Raw genomic sequence first — 17592 nt, 5'->3', positions numbered from 1 at the left:
GTAGCCTTCCGCTACGACACCGAAGTGTACGGTGGCCTTCCGCCACGCCTGACTTCGCAGGCTATATATATATATTTCTCTTTATTCTTTTTCCTTTGTTTTGTAACTGACACCGAAGTGTACGGTGGCCTTCCGCCACGCCTGACTTCGCAGGTTATATATATATATCTTTTCTTTACTCTTTCCTTTGTTTTGTAACTGACACCGAAGTGTACGGTAGCCTTCCGCTACGACACCGAAGTGTACTGTGGCCTTCCGCCACGCCTGACTTCGCAGGCTATATATATATATATATATTTGTTTTCTTTATTTCTTTTTCCTTTGTTTTGTAACTGACACCGAAGTGTACGGTGGCCTTCCGCCACGCCTGACTTCGCAGGTTATATATATATATCTTTTCTTTACTCTTTCCTTTGTTTTGTAACTGACACCGAAGTGTACGGTAGCCTTCCGCTACGACACCGAAGTGTACGGTGGCCTTCCGCCACGCCTGACTTCGCAGGCTATATATATATATATTTTATTTTTTTCTTTATTTCTTTTTCCTTTGTTTTGTAACTGACACCGAAGTGTACGGTGGCCTTCCGCCACGCCTGACTTCGCAGGTTATATATATATATATATATATATATATATATATATATATATGTATATTTTTTCTTTACTCTTTGTTTTGTAACTGACACCGAAGTGTACGGTAGCCTTCCGCTACGACACCGAAGCGTACGGTGGCCTTCTGCCACGCCTGACTTCGCAGGCTATATATATATATATATATATATATATATTTTTTTTTATTTACTCTTCATTTATTTTCCTTTGTTTTGTAACTGGCACCGAAGTGTACGGTGGCCTTCCGCCACGCCTGACTTCGCAGGCTATATATATATATATATATATATATATATATATGTATATATTTTCTTTACTCTTTGTTTTGTAACTGACACCGAAGTGTACGGTAGCCTTCCGCTACGACACCGAAGTGTACGGTGGCCTTCTGCCACGCCTGACTTCGCAGGCTATATATATATATATATATTTTTTTTTTTATTTACTCTTCATTTATTTTCCTTTGTTTTGTAACTGGCACCGAAGTGTACGGTGGCCTTCCGCCACGCCTGACTTCGCAGGCTATATATATATATATATATATATCTTTACTCTTTCTTTATTTCCTTTGTTTTGTAACTGACACCGGAGTGTACGGTGGCCCGAGTCCACGCGGACTGCAGGAAATACATTTTACACTGATGCGTTTGAGCAGGGCCTGGGAATGAAATACCTGTGTGCCGGAGATGAAGCCCGTTACCTGTAGTTGCGGCGTGAGACGAGACATTATTCCCTGTGGGCGGGGCCCGCGGAATTAGGACAGGAATGCAGTTTTGAATATCGGGAACCTTAGTGAGACATGTATACTTGTGAATGTGTTTGAGCCACCACCAGTTATATGTATAACTACCATAGTTAGGGTCTGAGAGATCTTTGGGAAGCCCGTACGGCGCTGATGTCCGGACGAATGAAGGTTGTGAAGGCGGAGGAGGACCACCGTCTTGGGTAGAAATTGACGGGGCCATGACCCTGCGAACCACTCTCCCTGGAAGAAACCCCCCAAAACCCATGGATGGGCGGCATCCGTGAAGACCTCATTGAGTCAGAGGAACACACGAGGCCATCGTAAAATAAAGTAATTCCGTTCCAGTGGGCGAGCAGGAGGGACCAGAACCGAAGGTCTGAACGGCAGCCTTCGTCTAAGAAAACGCAGTCATGGAGGTTGTCGACCGCTGATGCTGCGTCCAGGAGGCGGGAGATGAACGAGCGCCCCTGGGGGATGACGTGCATGGCGAAGTTGAGGTGTCCGAGAAGGGAGAGCAACTGTTGTTTTGTGATAACTTGTTGCTCGCAGTATGACTTGGTGATGTCCTGGATGCGCTGCGATTTGTCGGAGGGGAGAGACGCCTTCATGTCTATGGAGTCGAGGATGATGCCTAAGAACTCTAAGCGTGTGACGGGACCTAACGTTTTCTCTTTGGAGAGAGGGTCACCTCACTCCTGAAGCAGTGTTTAAGCTTGGCCAGTGAGATCCCTGAGCTGTCCTGTGCGGGTTTATGGGGAGGAAGTCGTCCGGTAGGTGAAGGACGGAGGGGATTCTGACGATGTTCAGCAGGATCCAATAGAGCGCTTCCGAAAAGGAATTGAAGATGCAGGGGCTGCTTCTGCACCCGAAGGTCAGGCGAACGCGAAGATAGAGTTTGGACTCCCACTTAATACCGAACAAGTTCCACTGAGATGGATGAATGGGGATGATTTGAAGGCATCGGTAATGTCCGCTTTGGAGAGCCGAGCTCCGTGCCCTGTGAACTTGATCATCTTTATTGCATTATCCACTGAGGCATGGTGAAGGGAGAACTGATCTGGAGGGATGATGCTATTGACGCTGCAGAATGGGCCGGAGCAGGGAGCGGACAGATCGAAAATCAGCCTTTTATTTACGTGTGGCTATTCCGATGGGATTTGAACGGAACACTGAGAAGGGGGAGGAGCTAAAAGGACCGATTATATATCCTTTGAGAAGTTCTTTGTCGATGAGCTGGGAAACTATGTTGGGTTCTTTAGCAGCTGACTGTAAGTTTCTTGCTACGAAAGTCACTGTGGGAGATGGGAGGACCCCTACCCTGAAGCCTTGGGAGAGCCCTGACGGGAGATAGTCAACAAACACGGAATCTGTAGATAGCGCAGCTGCTAGCTGAGGGATGTTAATGGGAGTGGAGGGGTGATATTCCAGAATGTTTTTATTTTTATTTTTTTAGTTATTTATTTATTTGTTGATGTTTCTGGCGCAGAGCCACTGTGACGGCCCGTCCACACGGTGGCGTGCGTTACAGCTTCCAAACACTTCTGCCCATTCACTTTGAGTGGGGTGACGTCACTTTTAGTAGAACTGTATTTTGGGAAGCGACGTGGAGCGTTTGCTGGCGTTGCTCGCTTCAAGAAGTTGAGCAATGTTCAACTTTTGGCGCCTCGGCAGAAGCGTCAGCCAATGAAATCCCGTTTATGCAAATCTGCCGGTACAAGCGCTAGCCAATCAGACCGCGTGTATGTTGGGAGAGACGACGCAGGTAATTCCTCATATTCCAAAAATGTGAGGGAAAATGCATTATGGCGGTAGTGAATCACCCGGTGCTGTATGATCAGTCTCTGTTCATCTACCGGGATACAAACCAGAGGAGCGAGGCATGGAGGGAGGAGGCAGAGACAGTGGGTGAAACTGGTAGGTTTTCGCCTGTTGGGGATTTTTTATTTTTTTTTCCAGTTTACTTAGTTTTAACATTGCTATTGCTTTGTGTGTCGGGGGCAAGAGATTCATGTGATTGGTTGTTGCTGCTGTGCGGACCAGTAGCGTAGGCAGAAATTTACTTTAGGGTGGGCCTGTAAAAATATAGGGTGGGCCAGATTTTTCTTCTGCGCATCGGAAACTAACCACGATCCCGCCGGTACCGGTGGCAGATTACTTTTAGAATACTTCCTTTCCTCTTCTTTTTCTTCCTCCCTCCTCTTCTTTTTATCTTTTCTTTTCTCCTTTTCCTCTTCTTTCTATCTTTTCCTCTTCTTTCTGCTTTCTCTTTAGAATACTTTCTTTTCCATAACAGATGGGTATGTTTTGGTGAACGAGAGACACATATTTTACTGTTTTAATGGCTTATGAAGAGCACGAACACAACATTTTAGTGTCATTCTTGACAGCTCTCTCATCTGCACCGCACATAAAAAGAAAAACTCACCCAGACTGCATTCTTTGTACTGTCTTAAAACCTTTCCTTGGAAAAGTTTATGCATTGTAAGGTGTTCTTGGGTGCTTTGAAAGGCACCCCTAAATAGAATACATTATCATTATTATGTATTATCTGAAACGATGTAATCACTTTTAAAACTTTTCCCAGTTACTTGTCCCATGCATTCGGCAGCAGCAGGCCATTCAGTTAGATTTGATCCCGTTATGAATGTCATCATTTCGACAATAAATAAATGCTACATAAACGTTATCTTCCACGTTTTATCTAAACATCTCCGTTTCTACCTTCCAATATGTTTTGAAAGAGAACTCTCTCTCTCTCTCTCTCATCTGCGTGCGGGGCGGGGCCTCACGGACACGCTGCATCTCTCGCTCGCAGATACGCTGCATCGCTGTGCACACGGTTCTGCCGGTAATGAATATTACATTGTGAGGAAACTTTCCACCAATAATTCCAATAAGTATTCACTTCAGGTTTACGAAAGTAACTGCACTCAGTTTACTCGTTTTTCAAATGTAACGCCAGCTGAATATACTGATTTTTTTTTTTTTTTTCTTTCTTTTTCTTCCGATTACGTAACACCGTTACATGTATTCCGTTACAACCCAACCCTGTGTAAGGGTCGAGTGCAAACGTTTTCGTTAAAACTAGTACCTGAGTGCAACGGAAGTTGAAGCTCCTGTGGCGGAGTCTTCCAGAGCCTGGAGGCGAGCATCGATAGCTATCATGGAGCTAGCCAGGGATTGCAGGGAGCCGGCCGCGCTACTCTCCATAGGGGTGTGTGACGCTCCCGGACTGGCGAGCCTGAGAAGGGGTGGATTTTTTGGAGGGGGACGGGATCCTGGAGGGCTCGACTTCCTGCCCTTTTTTACCTCCGCGGCTGCGTCCTCGTCCTGCTCTCTGGGAAGCTGGCTGGAGCTGCTGCCCCGGACTGGGGAGCTACGCTGGAGACCTGGTCCGAGAGCTATCGCCGCTGAGAGAGAGTGAGGCCTGGGGCTGTGGGAAAGCCCTGCTGCAGGAGCCGGGCGATGAGGAAGTCTTCCTCTGTTGATAAGCCGCTGTGGGGAGCCGAACCGGGATCGGAGACTTCCAGAGAAGGTTCGTGTTCCGAATTGTCCGAGTTGGACATCTTGAGCTAGTTGTTTCTTACGGTTTTTCTCACGAGAAGCAGTATTGTATTGCAACTACCATTGCGTGTGATCATCTGCAATGACAACTGACAGGGAGGAAGAGCAGGTATTTAAGGCATTTAGCATGTGCAGCGATTGGCTGCTGAGGCGTGACGCCCTCATATTTAATGAGGGGGGAAGGGAGCCATAGAGTGACGTGTGAGTGACTCGAGTTAGGTCTTCCTTATTGAACTTGCGCTAAAGCTTTCATTACAACACCATTGATACCTGTACAGAGACAATTGACACAGAAGCAGCATGCAGTCTGTCTGAGGATGTCATTCTGCCCTGGGAAGCGCAAGGAGATGGTAAGAAACAACTTGTTTTTGTTTGCCCTAGATATTCCATAAATGCAGTTGTAGTACTAGAATACAATCACCAATGTAACACAGAGCTGTCAACATAGGTGTCACAAATCATCATGATCACAACAAAGCATTTTGAAATAATTATATTGAAAGGTCTGTATGATGTTGCCCTATCAAGTCTTAATAGTCATGCTATAGTCTCACTGGGACAGGCACATCTATGGAAACAGTAAAACCCTTCCTGACCACCCTGAACTGCATACTAATGTTGAATCTCAAGACATACTGAATGTAATTCTGCCAACATAGACAGAATTGAAAAAATTCAGCAAGCGGCGAGATTGGACATTTTTTACCAGATTTCAAGGTTTTGGGCAATTTAAGTTAAAAAGATTGAATGCAAACAGATATTATTTGTTTTATTAGCCTTACCATTGTGTTTGTGTTGTCATATTTTGTTTTTTTTTCCATTATAGTGGTGAACCTGCGCACAAAGAGGCGACTTTTTGACCAGGTTATGCTGGTCAGGCGTATGGAAGAGAAGAAAGTCATCATTGTGAAGGAGATGACCCAGCATTGTCAAAATCTGAGGCAGGCACTGGACAAACTGGACCACCTCCTTCATCAGACAAAAGACGACATCAGGAACCAAAGTATGTTCCACAAATACCGATTTATAACATTTGCCACTGCCCCTTCTGGTCAGTGTCAAACGTCTGTCACTGAATAGCATCTGTAATGATTGCATTTTTTCTGAATCACAAATCTTTTTAGCTAATATACAGCCTCGGAGTTAAACATTAAAATTGCTTATATGGAACCAACATCAATGCTAATTAAAAGTTGCCTTACATAGACTGTCATTTTGTCTTTTTATTTTAGTTTCTCCAAGCGATATAACAGAAGAGGGATACAGGGGACTGCACTGCTGTCTTTTACACCATCAATATCTTCTGGAGCAGAAACTGAGCAGAGTCACCAGCACCTACAGCTGTATTGGCACGGACTCGTCTTTTCTCATGATGGAGGAAGACATTGAAGACGGTGATGAGGACAATGAACAGGACGGTGATGAGGACAACGAACAGGACGGTGATGAGGACAACGAACACGACGGTGATGAGGACAACAAACAGGAAGGTGATGAGGACAACGAACAGGACGGTGATGAGGATAACAAACACGACGGTGATGAGGATAACAAACAGGAAGGTGATGAGGACAACAAACAGGACGGTGATGAGGACAACGAACACGACGGTGATGAGGACAACAAACAGGACAACGAACAGGACTTAACAAGTCTATTGTATTGTGTTGTATGCATGTGAACGTATTAAAACGAGTATTACGATTTAATGGCTTGTTTATTACCTTTTTTTTGTATTATCCTGCTTTGCATTTACTATGTCTGGTATTCAACTAAATGCCATTAGCAGTTATCAGTCACCTTCGGATCCGAGTTACCTCGAGGGCCGGAGGTTCCCCACCCCTGGTATAAGGTTTTGGTGATTACCCTTATTATCATGATCTGTTTAATTAACCAATGCTTACATCCAAAGAATGTGTCTAGACTTTACTCCTACAGACACACACTAACAATACAAATGGACCTAAGTAATACACTCACCAGCCACTTAATTAGGTACACCTTGCTAGGATGGGTTGGACCCCCATCTGCTTTCAGAACTGCATTAAGTCTTCATTGCATAGATTACACAAGGTAGGCTACTGGAAACATTCCTCAGAGATTTTGCTCAATATTGACCTGATCGCATCACGCAGTTGCTGCAGATTTGTCAGCTGCACATCCATGACGCAAATCTCTGGTTCCACCATATCCCAATGGTGCTCTGTAGGATTTGGATCTGGTGACTGTGGAGGCCATTTGAGTAAAAGTCATTGTCATGTTCAAAACCAGTTGGAGAATATTTGAGCTTTGTGACACGGTGAGTTATCCTGCTGGAAGTAGCCATCAGAAGATTGGTACACTGTTGTCATAAAGGCATGGACATGGTCAGCACAACCCGGTATCAAGGCAAGACGTGAACATGTGACGATTTACCATGCTGGGAGACGTGAAGATGTCACGATGTTGTCCCTTCAAACGTGACAATTACACAGTATTGTTAACATGGCCCAACCAGTGGAGATATACCCGGAAATGCCAAGCAAATGCTACCCCGACGGTCGGTTGTTATTATTATCAATATTAATAAAATAATGATTTAATTTGTAATAGTCACACTCGATTTCGCCGATTTTCTTGATTTGCTGGTCGACACCTCTTTTAGCAGAAACAAAGGCTACATTAATTTATTAAATCGATGTTAATCTGTGGATGTGGAATTAACGGACGTGACGTTGTGCGTTTGTGTTACCAGGCAACAGCTTCGGTTCATGTTAATTTACAAACTCTTCAACTCGAACAGTAGTCATATTTAAAAACATTTTATATGGCCTCACGAAATACTTTAATGTAAATTTAAATGTGAAGGAATGTGTGTGTATAACAAAATACATCTGTCAAAAACAATACCGGAAACAGACCTCAGCTCGGTGATTCGATGGTTTAGCCGCAATGCACGTTGGGAAATGGTGTTTATGCGATGTGAAATCCGAAAACATTAAAATAATACTTTATTCTGAGTGTGCTTGCTTTTCTCTTTGAAAGTCATCACATAACGGCATTGTAATACACGGTTCGGCTGCATTAAATATTACATATCTGCCGTAGTTCTTTATTTATAGAGCCCTGCTGAGAAGACTTCTAGACAAACAGGAGAAATGCCGCCAAAACTGAAAACGTGAAGTGGATCATACATATATCAGCAATTAAACAACATCTTACATTTCTTTTCACACAATACGTCTCCTTGCAGTATCAACACTAATTCGGCTGACTTTTATATTTGATCCAATTGGTAGATAGGCTGTATTTACACCATAACGGTGCACAGCTGATAGAAAGGGACACCTAGTGGTTAAAGCACGTTATTGAATTTTATTATTATTATTATTAAACAGAATAAGAGACCTGACAGGTGATGGTCAGACGTTGACCTGGCTGCACAGTCACAGAGGCTGGCTGTGTCAACTGTTCACACTTCACACCTGTACAAATAAAAAAAATGTTATATGACAGATTATCCTGTTAAACAGCAGTATAATAAGTGTTGACTCACTTCCAGCTGCCAGCAGCAGCAGCAACAGCAGCAGCAGCAGCAGCAGAGAACATGATGATGATGATGACTCTGAGAAGACGTGAGCTCCTGATCCCCTTTAATTTCCACTGACAGTCTCATGTGAAGGCCTTATAACTGTATCACAATGGATATTACTGAGTTTGCATAGAACCAAACACATTGCATATTAATATGAGTCGGACTGGAGATAGAAAATGGAGCTTGTTATTGTTACTTTTACAAGAATACAATCACCTGTGTTTAAAGAGTCGAGAATCAACTTTGTGTACTTTATTTTTGCAAAAACAGATAATTAACATCTGGAGCTCTTTTAATGTCCTTTTTGATTATTGTTACACCAGGTCTTGTCAAAACCTTTATTCCATATTCAATATCCATTACTTAACAAAACAGCACACCTGAAATGTATATTTAAATACTTTATTAAGGGCAGTGAATTAATTGTTTCTGTATGTTTTTCAAATCAGTGTTATAAGTGTCATAGACACATAATTACATTGCTATTATTATCCTTAAAATATATGTAAAACAAAACCACTTATGATCTTTTTATTTGAGTGGTTTACTAATGACAGTTAATTCAGTTTTTGCTATTGATGGTTTCATTTTTGTGAAAAATAATACAATTCAATAACGTGCTTTAACCACTAGGTGTCCCTTTCTATCAGAAAAATAAATCTAAGATCAGTAATGTGTTGCTTAAAATAATACTTCTGCATGCACCCCCTGGCCAACTTGTGGCCCCACGCAAAGTTATATGATGAGGCCCTGTGTGTAGCGAACGTCGACTCTGCACACTGAGCTCTGATTGGTCACCAGGCGGTGCTTTCACTGAGTTGATCTATTATCCTGGAACCTTTCATATGGTGTGTGTGTGTGAGAGCGTTTCATATGTATATATTGTTGGCGAAATATTTTCAAGGCCAATAACTTTGAGACAGTTGATCAGTTTTGTCCTGACTGAGCCCAGGCACCTGTATCCTTGGCTGCTGTGCTCTCAGTGTTTTGTCTCCCTGTTCCTGCCTGTTGGCGTCAGCTGATAGAGGTGTTGGTTTTATCTCGTTATGCACAATGTTGATTCTTCTCTCAGAACTAGCTACATATGGGTCTGGGGTAGAGATCTTCAGAATTGGTTTGGAATCTTTTGTGTCAATTCGTGTCACACAACATGTCTTGTGAATAAACCATCAGTGTTTGCCATCAAAGTTCCTGCTCTCCTCGTGTCTCTCTGAGTCCAGTTTCCATTGCTTCAGAAGTTTCCATCGCATATGAGAGATTTGTACATGTTTGTAAATGATTTTGGTTTCAGTGTGTTTCACATGTGAACAGTATTTCTGAATAATGTCCCTAACGGCCCCCCATAGACATAATCCAAAAATAAATGTGAATATTTTTTTGTATTATCGCCAAGAATTGAAGTTGAAATGCAGCTTGAATATATAGGATATAAAAATGACAAGTACAGTAAGAAAGAAAGTGATATGAGTGACATGTTTTATTATTTGATTACCCTTCATTTTCTCTGTTGATAAGATGTTATGGAATGAAATACAATGTCAGATTAGGGGAAAGTTAGGGGAGTGCATGTTAATGCGTCTGGAGGTGGCGTGTTCCAAAAGTGTTTGGGTTTGTCTGCCGTGAGTGGGCTGCATTCCAATTCAAATTGCCGCCTGTACAATGTATGCACCAGTCTGTGATATGCCGATGTGCAGGCCCGCTCCTCCCTACACGCCGATCACACAGACTGCGTCTGCCTCTCGCCCTCATCTTGTGGAGGGAGCCTCATCTGATGCGCAAATGCGGCGCAATTGAGTGCGCCACAGTTTCTGCTGCGAGGCTCCACTAGCTGTAATCGGCTTGGTGTGTCCGGGGTTTACAAACCACCACCACCCCCAGTCGACGCTCGCGAGGGCCTCATCACATCACAGCCCTGCCGATGTGATATAATGTATAGGACCTTTTTCCTCATGGGTGTCATTCAACAGACCAAACATGACAGTTTTAGAGAATGAGTTTGTATGGATACACTTAAAACATATTTGTATTTGTCTTGGCTTCAGCTCACTGATAACATAAGAACACAAATAGGCACGGCACTTACATAGATGTTTTTTTAAATATGTATTTTATTACTCCAATGTAGAAAAACAAAAGTCAGGCATATTTAATTAGGAAAGTTTTCCTTTGGCTCCCAGGAATGTTTCCACTTCGCCCCACTGTAAAACAGAAACACAGCAAAAAGTATTACTTTTTTTCAACTGTTTGGTATATGTAGTTCTACAGTATGTTGACAATGCTATTTCAAATGAGAAGATACACTAAGTCACTTAAAAATATCGTGATGAAAGTGCAGTATAATATATATATTTATATATACAGGGTTCTTACACCTTTTCCAAAGTCAAATTCAAGCACTTTTCAAGCATTTTCAAGGTGCATTTTCCAGCTTTTCAAGCATCTTACAGCTGTTGTAAATTACATATTTATATACACATACTCAAATGATTATTTCCCTACCTCACATTAAATCAGATGTTCTTTATGCTATAAACAACCAAATGTGTGTTTCGTGATAGCCTTCTACACGAGGATGAACAATTAAAGAAAAGAAAAGTAAGTTTAATATTTCAAAATGAGTGATCTGTACGTAGACTGGGCCTCCCATATAACCTGGCTGAGCCAATATAAAACAATCAGCCAAATAACTTTTCAATACATTATTGATTACTATTTTTGAGGTACTTTTAGGTTGGCAGTAAACATAAGTCAGAAGTACATGGTGTACTTTGACTCCACTACATGTATTTAATACCTTCAGTTACTTCACAGATGAATGATGTGAAATCTAATCAAGTGTTGAATCAGACTTTAGTTCCACCTGGAGTAAATCCACCAGCTACCCTGCAGTATACAAAGTCATTCAGACTAGCTGCACCTTTACCAGCTTTGAGAACACTTTCATGATCAATCATTATAAAACATATCATATATATTATTCTGAAATTGACCAATCTGCACAACGACTACTTTTACTGTCGCTACTTTCACTATATTTTGATGAGAATACTTTTCGACTTTCACTTGAGGAACATTTTGAATGCAGGACTTTTACTGTAACAGAGTATTCCTACACTCTGGTACTTCTACTTTTAAGTAGAAGTACAATACCTGAGTACTTACTTTTACTCAAGAACAAGATCTGAGTACTTCTACTTTTACTCAAGTACAAGACCTGAGTACTTCTGCTTTTACTCAAGAACAAGATCTGAGTACTTCTACTTTTACTCAAGCATAAGATCTGAGTACTTCTACTTTTACTCAAGTAAACAACTGCCTCCAAGACAGCACACAGCAATAATACTACTTACTAACTATACTAATAGTATAATTGTTAAGAACAAATGTAACAAGTAAGTAATTACAAAAGAGATCAAATACCATCCAGCATCACATATCAATCATTTAACCTTTAGTGATATTGATCAAGGATAAACTCAGTTGTATATTGTATTTTAATTTATATTCCAATGTAAGCTACTTCCCTGCTTATGTGTTACAACCAGACAGCGTTTCTAGGGCACAATTTTCATTTCATTTCAAACCTTTATTTAACCAGATTGGTCCCATTGAGATCATAGATCTCTTTTTCAAGGGAGACCTGCGATGTCTGAATGACGAAGGGCAGAGAACTTGGATGTCTTACTTTATGGCACAATCGCTGTCTGATAGAGCCATTGATGACATGGCTCCCCACCCCCATGTGATCAACTAAATTGAATTTACTGCTGAGGAACCCAAAATGTTTAAGTTAGTGATCTCAGGGTTGATGAAGTTGGTTGGTAAGACTACTTTCTGGCCCCTGTTCTGCCAGCCCCACCAGCTACACTGAAGGAAACTTCAGATTAGATACATACCATCCAGAGCAAGACTGCCACTGCACCAACACCTCGGCATGGCCCTGAGTAAAGAAAGACAGATTTTAGGTAAACTTATTTTTTTTTCAAATGTCATATATGTAAATACGAAAAGTCCAGAGAAATCAAATGATCATTTGAAATAATAGTAGGTACGATTAACTCAAACATATGAAGGACTGTAACATAGTCAATAGCATTTTCCCCATCAGTTTAATATTTTGGAATACTATTATTATTTAAAAAGATATTTTCACTGCCAAGAATAGGAATTCACCTACAAATGATTACAAGAAAACATGTAATATACAAATAAATGGCTGGACATGATGCATTAATGCGACATGAAGCATTACACAAGTACCTCAACCTTAAATTAATAATAATTTATTGTTACTGTAATTTCAATATTTAGATTAGCAGTCATGCTTAAGACTGAAACACTCCTTTTAAACAAAGTATACGAAAATCCAATAAGATAAGATAAGACTTGGTTCCACGGAAGCATTATTGTCAGTTTATTTCTTATTTTAAAATATTTTCTAAACAAACCTCCCTGATTCTTTCCCTCAGTAGTTTTTTGTAGGGGAAAGTGGCTGACCCTTGATGAATGGGACATTCTGCAAGGAATTAAAAGATGGTAATAAGTTGAAGTTCAGCAATAACCTCCTAAACATTGCCTAACATCACATTGTGCTCAATTAAACTGTTCAAAATGGCACTGAGACTTTTGATACTGCAAAGTCTTAAACAAAACAAAAGGTGGCGTATTCTAATTGTACCGATGATTGTTTTCTCTCTCTTTAACTAATTCAATGTGCAAAATCAAACACAGTTTCAGTCTATGTAAATAAGATAATTACTAATTAACCCGCACATACCATTAATTGCCACTTTATTCCTCGTTGGTCTTCTTTTCTGTGAGGAAGACACTGAGGACACAGGAGGAGTCAGGCCGGAGGAGAGAGGAGAGGAGGAGTCAGGCCGGAGGAGAGAGGAGAGGAGGAGTCAGGCCGGAGGAGAGAGGAGAGGAGGAGTCAGGCCGGAGGAGAGAGGAGAGGAGGAGTCAGGCCGGAGGAGGAGAGGAGCAGGAGAGGAGGAGTCAGGCCGGAGGAGAGAGGAGGAGTCAGGCCGGAGGAGAGAGGAGGAGTCAGGCCGGAGGAGAGAGGAGGAGTCAGGCCGGAGGAGAGAGGAGGAGTCAGGCCGGAGGAGAGAGGAGGAGTCAGGCCGGAGGAGAGAGGAGTAGGCCGAGGAGAGCAGGAGTCAGGCCGAGGAGAGAGGAGGAGTCAGGCCGGAGGAGAGAGGGGAGTCAGGCCGGAGGAGAGAGGAGGAGTCAGGCCGGAGGAGAGAGGAGGAGTCAGGCCGGAGGAGAGAGGAGGAGTCAGGCCGGAGGAGAGAGGAGGAGTCAGGCCGGAGGAGAGAGCAGGAGTCAGGCCGGAGGAGAGAGGTACAGACAAGGAATCTGATCCTGGGTCTGTGGCCATTTCTGCCTGTGGTTCAACTGCCAAAGTCACTTTTGAGAAGAAAAAAAAGTAGAGGCATGGTGAATAAATGACCAAGTATAATCCATATACATTTATAATCTGAGTAATTACAGCTAAAAATGAAACTACAAATATTGATTGTTTTTTATGAATCAAGCATTTAAGACTTCAATGTTAGGATGAGAAAACCAGTGCAGCAATCCACCAATAGTTGTGCTGCTAAGCTTTTACGAAAAACATAGTCCCACAAAACGTAATGTTATTATTAGTATTGTTATCAGTATATAAGTAAGGGTGATTATTAGTTGATTCATTGTCAACTTTAAAATGATTGACCAGCTGTTTCTATAATTGCTTATTGTTTTGAGTAATCCTTTCAGTAAAAACATGTCATAATTAGATTCTCACATGTGAACAATTTCTTTGTATTTTCCTTCTAGTTTAAAAGGTCCCATGTCATGGCCATTTCTACTGATCATAATTCCATTGTTGAGGTTTACTAGAATAGATTTATATTGATCAATGTTCCAAACTCACATTGGTTTCTCATACAGCATCTCTGTGTATTCACTCTCTGTCCTAAACACTATATCACTATACTCAGGAAGTAAACAATGGAAAAAGAGAAATGTCCAACGAGGCGTTCTGGGGCAGCATAGACAGGTCTTCTCTGTGTTAGAGTTTTACTCGCTACAGGGTGTACTTTGAGGGTTTTTGACTCTGCAGACCGTTTACATGCAGAAAAAGCTACATAACACAAGGGGACGGGTGATAACCGGAAAAGCATGACATGGGACCTTTAACTGACAAAACAAGACATAACGACATATTTGTACTACTTGGTAAAGAGTGATTCACATGTTTTTTTAAAACAAAATAACTGAGCAATTAATTTATAAAAAATGTTAAGCGATAAATTGCTTTTGACTTTTGGCTTAAAATATAGCATGTGGATTTTTATACTTTACCATTAAGAAGGCTTTCGTAAATCCTCTTTATGGTAACAAGTGCATTGTTACCATCTTCTGTCTCAATTTGCCATGGACAGAGGCAATCGGCCGCAAAACCATTTGTGCCTCTCTTGGCAAGAAGGAGGATGGGATGCCGCTCAAGAAGTTTCCATTTGTGGAGCTGGAACACAATGGACACAAAAAAAAACAAGAAATATTGTTTACATAACAGCTCTAAACATTTTCACACACCTAAAGCTTTTACAACTCCATTTATTTTTGCATAAGTGAAAAATGCACTGATGTGATACGTATGCACATTGAGGAAGGCACCCCACCATTAACCAGGTGTGATTTTAGACCCATTTTAGGGGAGCCCCAAAAAACACCATGAAAAAAAGCTCAGGTTCACTTTTTGAGTTTGTTTACATGGGCATGGTTATTTTTATATGGGTCTATTTAACTCTCACATTCAGATATCTGAATAAGCTACATTTAGCTTTGAAATATGTTAGCAAGCTATAACCTGTCATTTCAGGTTCAAAGTTCTGCATTAACTCAAAATATTGATGACTAAAGCACTTCAGATGAACACGGCTCAAAGTCAGAGACTCTGGTAAGCTAAATTAAAGTGCTTTAAGGGCCTCTTTATTAATACAAACTCTTTCCAGGACTTGATTGTCTTTCAAGCACTATATTAATATTGGCTGGTTTTGGGCAGAGTTGAGCCAATGTTAATATATCTATATTCAGCCCAAACATTTTGTATATTTATTTATTTTTAATTTATTATTTAGATCTTTACATTTGATTCTGTGACATTCTTGGTTTTACCATTTATTCAAAATGTGTATGATATTTCATTTATTTTACTTTTGGAAACCATAGTCACATAATTCTGTGTTTGCCAACTGACATCTGCAAGAAAAAAAAATGTACCAGTAGATTTGTTGAGTCATAAACTTTGTTGACACTGTGGTTTTTTTGTTGCGTGGCCTTCCACTCCTGTGCAACCTTTTCCTTTTGCTTGGATAGTTTCTCCTTGTAGGGTTGGTTGGCACCACATTGCCTGCATTTCCTGCTGGCTACTCCTATTTTGTGTTTGCAAGTCTGGCACACTTTTTGAGTAGGCATCTGTAACAGAAACACAGATAAGGGAATAAAACAAATAAGAATACTATACTACAAATGTTTACAGGATTCATGTATTTTATTATATCGTGAAAAATCTTGTTAAAACAATGAACTCGTGTTTTTTTATCTTTTAGATAGAATGAACAAAAATCACAAGAGTAAGGGAAAAAAATGGTTATACAGAGTCAGTCACATGTTTAAAGTGACTGTTATCGACAACCCTAATCTGTCAATATCTGGTTGATCCAAAAGTTGATGCTCCATCATCACAGAACTAATACTAAAATCATCATTACCAGGGGTGTATTGCTAATTCTATAAGTTCCGCATGCGTGCACGCGCAGTTGTGGCTCGTTTTGAAGCTTATGTAACTACTGTCAATTAACACTCCAGCCAGAATCAACAAAGAATGGTCGTTTATTAAGTCTGCATTATTGAATAAATGTGGATTCTTACAGTAAATGCTGGACACAGCTGCTTGATAGTTTATAAAGTTCCTTCACTGATCACTTAACTAACTCCCTCCTGCTGAGGTACAAAGATTACTATATAAAAAGTGTGCACATTTATTTAGTATCCTATCCATGTGAATATGTTTTAAGTGGGGGTGGATCTCACGTCCTCTAGGGGGGTCCGGAGGCCCCCGGGAAATTAAATGCATCAATCTTGTGCACTTTGAGGGCAAAATTAACTAAATCTATGGATACATCTGTCAACACCCATATGAAACTTAACTGTATACATTTCAATAATTAAAAAAAGATAAGAATAATACTTTTTTTTAAATTTATCTTTGTGCATATGTAACTATTTACTCTTTAAAAAAAAAAAAAAGTATTATATATGTATTTGTTGTATGTCCAATAGCATGAATTGTAATGATTTCATCGATGTTTTACATTCATTCGATTTTCTTTAGGGTGACGTTGAACCTGCGACATACAACCTGTGACCTATGAACCTGTATTTGTATGCTACCAATGGAGCTATTGAACCTAAGAACTTGAGGCCTGTTTCCGACTCCTATTGTGGAACATAATACAATAATATAAAAGTGTGCCTTGGAAATATGTGTTTCCATATATGGTGACCAAACTGTTTCAGACCCACTGAGATAACTTAGACTAAAGTTAACTGTGTAAACATTACATTACCTACATTAGCCTCTCAGCCTATCCGTTATCATAGCTAGCTAGCACCAGATGCTAACAACCATCCCCGTTTTAGGTGCCGGAGCGGTGTTCCGGCAGCATTATACCCCTGATGACTCTTCACTTAATACATAAATAGTATTTAATATAGTTATAAAGAATGTGACGTGTGATAACATTTGGATAAAACCGCATGAACCGATGGATCACATAACTTCCATGCTCACATTAACGTTAGCTGATTCTACTTTGGCTAATTTAGCTTTGCTATCATTATTCCTAGGTAAACATAGTAATCTTAGTCACTGTACTAGACGACAAAATAAATCCGACTACTCACCTTTATTAGCTTGTCTGTAGGAAATAAATGGATGTTGTCAGTGATGAGTCCAAAAAACTTCTTCTTCTTCTTCTTCTTCTTCTTCTTCTTCTTCTCTTCTTTCTTCCTTCTCTTCTTCTTCTTCTCTTCTTCTTCTTTCTTT

General features: G+C 40.7%; 1 protein-coding gene and 1 long non-coding RNA gene across 2 annotated transcripts; one reads left to right on the top strand and one right to left on the bottom strand.

Annotated features, from left to right (window-relative positions):
- The first annotated feature begins 5174 nt into the window (after positions 1-5174).
- On the top strand, positions 5175-6630 carry LOC117534299 (myelin transcription factor 1-like protein). The gene is made up of 3 exons (XM_034198510.1): positions 5175-5271; positions 5748-5924; positions 6154-6630. Exons 2-3 carry the CDS (start codon positions 5789-5791, stop codon positions 6600-6602), a joined length of 585 nt encoding a protein of 194 aa, XP_034054401.1. The 5' UTR covers positions 5175-5271; positions 5748-5788; the 3' UTR covers positions 6603-6630.
- Positions 6631-9957: 3327 nt separating this feature from the next.
- On the bottom strand, positions 9958-13408 carry LOC117534308. Its single transcript, XR_004567174.1, has 3 exons — positions 13273-13408; positions 12392-12435; positions 9958-10693 (listed from the first exon to the last, which is right to left on the bottom strand). It is a non-coding gene; the product is annotated as an uncharacterized LOC117534308 (long non-coding RNA).
- Between the last annotated feature and the right edge of the window lie 4184 nt (positions 13409-17592).

The sequence above is a fragment of the Gymnodraco acuticeps genome, unplaced genomic scaffold, assembly GCF_902827175.1.
Source record: "Gymnodraco acuticeps unplaced genomic scaffold, fGymAcu1.1, whole genome shotgun sequence".
NCBI lineage: Eukaryota > Metazoa > Chordata > Actinopteri > Perciformes > Bathydraconidae > Gymnodraco > Gymnodraco acuticeps.
This window is presented reverse-complemented; position numbering and strand designations above follow the sequence as displayed.

What these genes read in the sequence shown, in the direction of transcription:
- LOC117534299 (XM_034198510.1), top strand. Translation starts at nt 5,789, where the DNA reads ATGCTGGTCAGGCGTATGGAAGAGAAGAAAGTCATCATTGTGAAGGAG. An exon ending in AGACGACATCAGGAACCAAA is followed by an intron (nt 5,925 to 6,153) that starts GTATGTTCCACA and finishes TTTTTATTTTAG; the next exon opens with TTTCTCCAAGCGATATAACA.